Source organism: Xiphophorus hellerii, chromosome 1 (genome assembly GCF_003331165.1).
Source record: "Xiphophorus hellerii strain 12219 chromosome 1, Xiphophorus_hellerii-4.1, whole genome shotgun sequence".
Lineage (NCBI taxonomy): Eukaryota > Metazoa > Chordata > Actinopteri > Cyprinodontiformes > Poeciliidae > Xiphophorus > Xiphophorus hellerii.
In genome coordinates this window covers 33,322,821-33,330,397 of record NC_045672.1, presented here as the reverse complement: position 1 = coordinate 33,330,397, position 7,577 = coordinate 33,322,821, and the positions used below count along the sequence as shown (strand labels likewise).

Sequence of the window (7,577 nt, the reverse complement as noted above, 5' to 3'; positions counted from 1 at the left end):
ACAAGAACATTCTGTTTACTACACAGGACAAAATACCATTCAGGACAGTGAACAGTCATTGGAAAAAGCTAAATTACATGTTAAACAACCACAGTCAGAACAGCAGACAGGATATAATGATGAAAATGACGATATAACAGAGGATGCAAAAGTTCCAAAATCAAAGAAACCTCTCAAAAGAAAAAAAAGGGACAGAATAGGCCAGGCAGTTGTTCAGCCCCATGAATGTTTGGACACACAGAGTAGTACAGCACAAGATGCGTACTCTGAAGACACAGGACAAAATACCACTGAGGACAGGGAGCCGTCACAGGACAAAGTAGAAGTCAATAAAAAACAGCCAGATTCACAACAACAGACAGGACAGGAGAAAACAAAAGAGGCTCAGAATGCGGACAGAACAGAGGATCAGAGTGAAGAAACAACACAGGAACAGAATGAGGAAAGAACAGAGGAACAGAACGAGGAAAGAACACAGGAAAGAACAGAGGAACAGAATGAGGAAACAACACAGGAACAGAATGAGGAAACAACACAGGAACAGAATGAGGAAACAACACAGGAAAGAACAGAGGAACAGAATGAGGAAACAACACAGGAACAGAATGAGGAAACAACACAGGAAAGAACAGAGGAACAGAATGAGGAAACAACACAGGAACAGAATGAGGAAACAACACAGGAAAGAACAGAGGAACAGAATGAGGAAACAACACAGGAACAGAATGAGGAAACAACACAGGAAAGAACAGAGGAACAGAATGAGGAAAGAACAGAGGAACAGAATGAGGAAACAACACAGGAACAGAATGAGGAAAGAACAGAGGAAAGAACAGAGGAACAGAATGAGGAAACAACACAGGAACAGAATGAGGAAAGAACAGAGGAACAGAACGAGGAAACAACACAGGAAAGAACAGAGGAACAGAATGAGGAAACAACACAGGAACAGAATGAGGAAAGAACAGAGGAACAGAATGAGGAAACAACACAGGAACAGAATGAGGAAACAACACAGGAACAGAATGAGGAAAGAACAGAGGAAAGAACAGCGGAACAGAATGAGGAAAGAACAGAGGAACAGAATGAGGAAAGAACAGAGGAACAGAATGAGGAAACAACACAGGAAAAAACAGAGGAACAGAATAATGAAAGAACAGAGGATGGAAATGATGACCAGAAATGTGCTACATCTAGAATAAATCCAAAAAAGGACAAAAAGAAACAACATAAACACAGCAAAAGTGACTACAGACAATGCAAGGCAGGCCCCCGTAATTTTAAAATAAAGATAACAAGAAAAAAATGGAAAAAAATCAAACCCAAACATCGCCACAGTCAATTACGTCACCCTTGGACTGAGATATTATATGATCAATACAACAAAATAAATCCATGTTGTACACTTTCCTTTAAATATCAACACGTGAAACTCAGCAGCAGCCGTAAAAAAAAGTGTCCATTTTTTATTGCTCGTGCCAAATGCACCTTTAATGGATGCAATGCAATTTATACTTTTAGAAAGAAGAACATCCCTAAACCATTTGACAGCGAAATCTCTTTTATTGTGAAACGGCTTGGTTCGGTGACACACCGTAAAAAAGAATGGAGATTCAGACCAGCAAAATACTTAAAAAGAGGTAAGATAGCCAAAGCTGTAGCAGATGGTGTGAGTAAATACTACTATTCAAAGTTGAGGCAGACACCAATCCAAGAAATCACAGCGGGGAACATTACGAAAAGCCTCACTAAAGATGTTTTAAGAAAAATTTCATCAGAATTAAAGAAGAGTACAAGACTCCATGATGACATAATACTTGAGCTCATGTTAACACAAAAACTGATTAAAGAAACAAGCATTAATTCAAACTCCAAGGGATATTTCCAACAACTTCACATTGACCCTTTTGCAGTGCATTTACAAACAGACACCGGATTACAGATATTGGCCCACCATCTAAGAAATTCATCACCTGTTACCCTCCATCTTGATGCCACAGGGAGTGTTGTACAAAAAATACCTGGTCAGGAAAAAAAAATTCTGTATTACGCTATGGTTTTGCCAGGGATGGGCAAGGACAAACCTCCTTTGCCCATAACTGAGCTACTGACCAACAGCCATACTGTTCCTTCCATTTCACACTGGTTGATGGAATTTAACAGAAAACTGACCCACACTACCAAAATCAAAATAGCACAGATAGAAACCGACTACAGCTGGGCTCTCATTAATAGTGTGCTACTAGCCTTTAACAAGGAGGATATTTCAAAGTACCTAGACAGAGCGTTTGAGATTGTGCATGAACATAAAGCTGAAATGAAAAAGTTCACAGTATTGCACCTGTGCTCTGCCCATATTATGAAGGCTGTTACACAAGCTTTTGGGACAAAGACCCGTGATCGAGGCTTAAAAGAGTATGCAAGCTATTGTTTCGCATCCCTTTTAAACTGCAATAACCTCCAAATTGCCATGGAGGTGTTTTACAACATGTGTGTACTATTTGATGCAAAACATTACAACCCCTTAGTACAAACAAGTCAAGCATACCTCAACAGCTGTATCTCCAAAAACAAGTCAGAGAAAGATGAAGATGGCCATCATACAGCAGAAGCACAGCACAGCAAAAGTGACAAAAGCAACAGCATTATTGCTAACTCACCATTTACAAAGACTTTCCAAGTTTTACGGGACCAAGCTCAGGTTGACATTCTGTCCGAGGAATCAGAGATCACAGAAAATCATTACTGCTGTCCTGGTATAGTTGATGTGCTTGTGAAGAACTACATGGGAATCATCCCACTGTGGAGCGGAATGTTACTTGGCAACTTAACACGGTACAAAACACCCACATCTGCTGCAACAAATAAAACAAGCAAATCAAGAGAAACAAACTGCCATGTGGAGTTGTGGTTTGGCTTGGTAAAAAAGAACATCTTGGCCAAAAAAAAGTACCTCAGACCAGCAGACTTCATCACAAAATTGTATACATCTTTACAAGGTCAGTATGTTGAACATGTTATGCAGCATGGTCTGCCAGACAAACTTCTGGACCAAACTGTCAGAGTTTTGAATAAACCGGCAGATGATCCCAAAGAAAAATGGAACAAGAGGGAAAGTTCTGCTGGTCAGACAAAGACCAAATCCAAGTATTTCAATCCCCCGAAGATATTACCCAATCCCAGAACTTCCAAAGGCCCAAAAAACAAATCACCAAAGCTGAAGATGATAACAATAATAAAGAATCACAGGTAAGGTTTCACCTACCTTTGAGGCTCTGTTGCAGTTCCACATAAAGAATTAGTTTGTTAAAACAATGAATTTATCTGATAAAATTTTTTTGTAATCTTCATTTCTTAAATTTCATTAGAAGTAAACAAGTAATAATAGCTTGCATTTCACAATTTCATAATGTGGTTAACATGGGATAACATAACTGACATATATGTATTACAGTCTGGTGTAGATTTTGTCTTTATTATGGCCGGCTGTTAGCATAAAGTATTATTTAAATTTTGTAAAATATACATTTTTGTTGTATTACTTTCAAATGTTTTGATTTGTTTTTTTTTTTATATCTGATTTGCAGTTAACCTTGCTTTGGAAAAAGAGTGGTACAGAAGTTGTAGTAGCAGTTGTTCCGTCACAAATTAAAGGTCGGAGCATTGTGATTCATCATTCTGACTTGTGCAGTCTTCGACCACATCAATGGTTGACAGGGGAGGTATGTGTTTGTTTCAGTCATTTGTAAAACATCTTCAATCTCAAGATTAATACAAACCAATTTTTAGATTTGTGTGAGAAGACTTTTGGATGCATGTTTAATATGTGGAAACGCTGATATTCCTTGTGCAGATCATTGAAAGCCTTCTGCATGTGGCTGCCCATGCATTGGGAGTCATGGACACCTTCTACATCCTGAATCACTACTCAGCTGGTGTGATTTTGTTCGGGGACAGAACTGAGCTTCCTAGACAAAGTTTACCAAAGGTAATGGATATCTTTGTTGCTATATTATGTCATTATAAGATGAATGAACAGAACTTTCACAGTTACACATCAGTTACACAGAGCTACAAAATTGACAACAAAATTACTTCGAAGATGAAATCATATGTAATGTGTTTATGGCAAATATGTGTGCTTGTTGATAAAAAGAAGAACAAGATGTATTTTTTTAAAAGGTTTGAATTAAAAGCTGAGTTGTTTTTAAAAGAGTGTTCTGAAAGAATTGCCATGTTTTACTGACTACTTGGCTGTTTTAAACATTGAAACACTTGACAAAATTAATGTAATTGTTCACTTCCGTGCGAGTTCCAAATATAAGTGTCACAGAGGGTTATCCAGGCAAATAAGGAGCTGAACATGGCAGTAAGGATGGACAACTTCTTTAGACAACATTACATAATTAATTCCACATGTAAAAAAACTTCTGTACTGGACACTACATATAAGATTTCAGAGTAATGTAAATGTCAATCATTTAATAAAGTAGAAGTAAGAATCTTGATCTAGTTGCACCCACATTAATCTTGGCTAAGTAATTTCATTTGATATCTTGTATGTGTCCTAGTAACTAACATCAACATCACTGCAAGCTTTACCCCATCCCACAGCAGCCTGTACAGGGCAATGTTTAGCACCTTAACTCTTGTAAAACAGTGTATTGATTATTTTATCATTTTTAAAACACCTTCTCATTGAAAAGCAAAATTATCAGTAAAAGTAAATACTGACATGTGGGAAAAGATTAATTGCGAGACATGTGCTTAAAGTTTGTCTTTATGTTAACATTTAATTTTTGAACATTTTTAATGCCATTTCAGGTAAACTTTGACAACTATGAAGCAGTTCTGTCATTTGTCCTTGTGAACAACAATCACTGGAAGTTGCTGGTTTGTGATTTTTTGTCTATAATCAATATTTTTTCATTTTATGGTTTGGATAGAGCATGACATATTCACATTAGTTTTAATGAAATTTTTCTTTGTTATGCCCCTTTACTTTGTTGATCTGTTTTAGTACATCAATGCAGAAGCCAGAACTGTATTCCTAATAGATCCTGCACAAGTATCATCTGAGCTTGTGGACTCCCAAAAGGCAGCTAAAAGAATACAGTAAATAAAGCTCTAATAAATTTTTAAAATGTATTAAAAATTAATAAATTTGCAAAGTGACCACATAGAGATTGAGTTAAAAATCTGAATGTATGTGACATTCAGATTTCTGAATATATTATTGAAATATATTATCCATAACATTTTTTCAAAATATATTATGTAAAAAATATTTCTATTAATTTAAATGTTTATGTAAATATTAATTTCAATAAACTTAACATTGTTGTTGTTAACAGAAACTGATAAGAGGAAAGCGTGAGTTGTCTTATGAGTGGAATTACAGAATACAATTGCTCTTACACAAATCATTTTGTTTGTTATCCAGAGAATACTTCAAAATGAGAAGGACATGTCATGGAAAAACAGACTGGGTTGGGATCCAATGGAAAGGGGGGACAATGCGCCACCCTATTCAACAAGACGGAAGCAGCTGTGGAGTTATTGTAGTCAAAGTAAATTAATGAGTTCATGTTTTTTGTTATACAAGTGTGGATACTGTGTAATTATTATAGAGAAAAGTTGTCTATCATCAAATACAGTCTCTCTGGTTAGTTAAAATGGGCTTTTGGAATTGTGGAAAGAGTGTGTATTCACTTGGAGGAATACAGACTCCCCCAACAGTAGCCCATAACTGGGGTCAGTGCAACATGCCACACAGTATTTGTAATTACAGTTCTTTCATCATCTTCTAAATGTTGAAACATTTAGATGTTTCACTACAGGTATCTGTACTAACAAACATACCTGTTTTAGTATATGTGGGTACACTATATATGTCCACATGAATGTTTTAAGTCTGATGCATTATAATGCCATAAAAAAGTCTTTAAAAACTTTTTTTTTCTTTAGATGGCAAAAGCACTGATGGAAGCCTTCCCTCTGATGCCAGATGTAGATTTTGACACAACAAAAAAGGCAATGAAAAGTGAAAGAAGAACTCTCGCTCTTCAAATCCTTGATGCATCAGGTATACCATGTGCATTTCGACTTACAATACATAAACATACACACATATATATTGCAGAATCTCCCCAGCTCTTACATTACTGAACCAGTCTTGACTGGTGAATTTAAGGTTTTTTATTTTATTTGATTAAGATCAACCACCATCATCAAAGTCACCACAATAACCTCAATAAATGTGAAAACTAAAACATATACAAACATTGTAATACAAAACATGAACTTAACCAATAAAGATAACAAAACTAAACAGACCTCGCTGCTTTCGCTGGGGAACACTAAGTTTTGATTTCTTTGTGACAAGCACATCTTGACAGTTCAATTAATTCACTGTTTCAATGACTCTTTCAACTTATATAGAGTCTGCCCTCATTAGCTCCTGCAGCCCGTGAGGTCAATAAAAAAAATAATAAATTACAAAATGCAAATTCCATTTCACAAAATATAAACCACCAACAGTGCCAATCCAAACAGACAAAGATATCTAAACGATATGCAACATTGATAATTTAGAAAATTTACTTTAGTTTACAAATGTATTTTATATAATCTCCAAGTATTAATAATTTTAAATTAATTTTCTGAAATAATTAGCTATTTTGTTTTATATATATATATATCGATCTATCAATCTATCTTGTTTGAATATGCTGTATATTCTTCTTGATTACAGTATTTGATGACCACTGTTGGTGTGCGATGTGCGCTGCATACAAAGCCCCGGGGTCTGGCCCTGGAATGACAGACTGGGTGAGAAATCAAGAGTTGTCAATGTAAAATTCAGAATTAGACACAGGAAATAACTCTTGGGAGCCATGAAATGTTTTATATAATAAATGACAAGCAATTAAACACCAAACTGTGTGACAGGAGATGAGTAAGTTCAATACTGCTAAACATGTATATTTTCTTGTATTTGTGAACAGATCCAGTGTGACAACTGTGACCGATGGTACCATGCCCTGTGCATAAATATGAAGAGCACAGAATTTCAAAAGAAAAAAACAGGCAGTTGGAAATGTGTATTGTGTAGTTAATCTGAAAACTAGAAACTGTGTTCATTATTGTTCGAAATACGTTTTGAAAATATCTGTGGAAAATGAAAATGTAATATGTTTGTGTGGCATTGATGCTATGTGTGATGTATAAAGTGTACTGGAATCATTTCAAATTGATAAGTAATTTTATGACGTTATCTGAAAGCTATTGAGCAACAATCTTAAACTTTAAGGAAAAGATTCCTAAAAATTATAAAATTAAAACATAAACAAATGACTGTGCCTCATCTAAAGAGACTATTAGAATTATTCCAAAGTGATTTTGAGTCAATAGGTCACATGACCTGGAAGCTATTGAAGAAAAACACTCAATTTTGATGAAATAAATTAATTAAAAATTGAAAATGATTTAAAATGGAAAACAAATGACTGCGCCTCATCTAAAGAGACTATTAGAATTATTCCAAAGTGATTTTGAGTCAATAGGTCACATGACCT

At 35.4% G+C, this 7,577-nt stretch overlaps 1 protein-coding gene across 4 annotated transcripts; it reads left to right on the top strand.

The window, feature by feature from the left end:
- The first annotated feature begins 1,061 nt into the window (after window positions 1–1,061).
- Window positions 1,062–7,349, top strand: LOC116719021 (uncharacterized). Of its 4 annotated transcripts, none has more exons than XR_004339051.1 (8): window positions 1,062–3,722; window positions 3,854–3,988; window positions 4,825–4,893; window positions 5,021–5,115; window positions 5,444–5,570; window positions 5,968–6,085; window positions 6,755–6,831; window positions 7,008–7,349. XR_004339051.1 is itself a non-coding variant. In XM_032561385.1 (8 exons), exons 2-8 carry the CDS (start codon window positions 3,899–3,901, stop codon window positions 7,116–7,118), a joined length of 687 nt encoding a protein of 228 aa, XP_032417276.1. In that variant the 5' UTR covers window positions 1,066–3,722; window positions 3,854–3,898; the 3' UTR covers window positions 7,119–7,349. The 4 variants fall into 4 exon arrangements, 1 of the variants encoding a protein (XP_032417276.1); XM_032561385.1 differs by having other exon boundaries at window positions 1,066–3,722; XR_004339052.1 differs by lacking the exon at window positions 5,021–5,115.
- The last annotated feature ends 228 nt before the right edge of the window (window positions 7,350–7,577 follow it).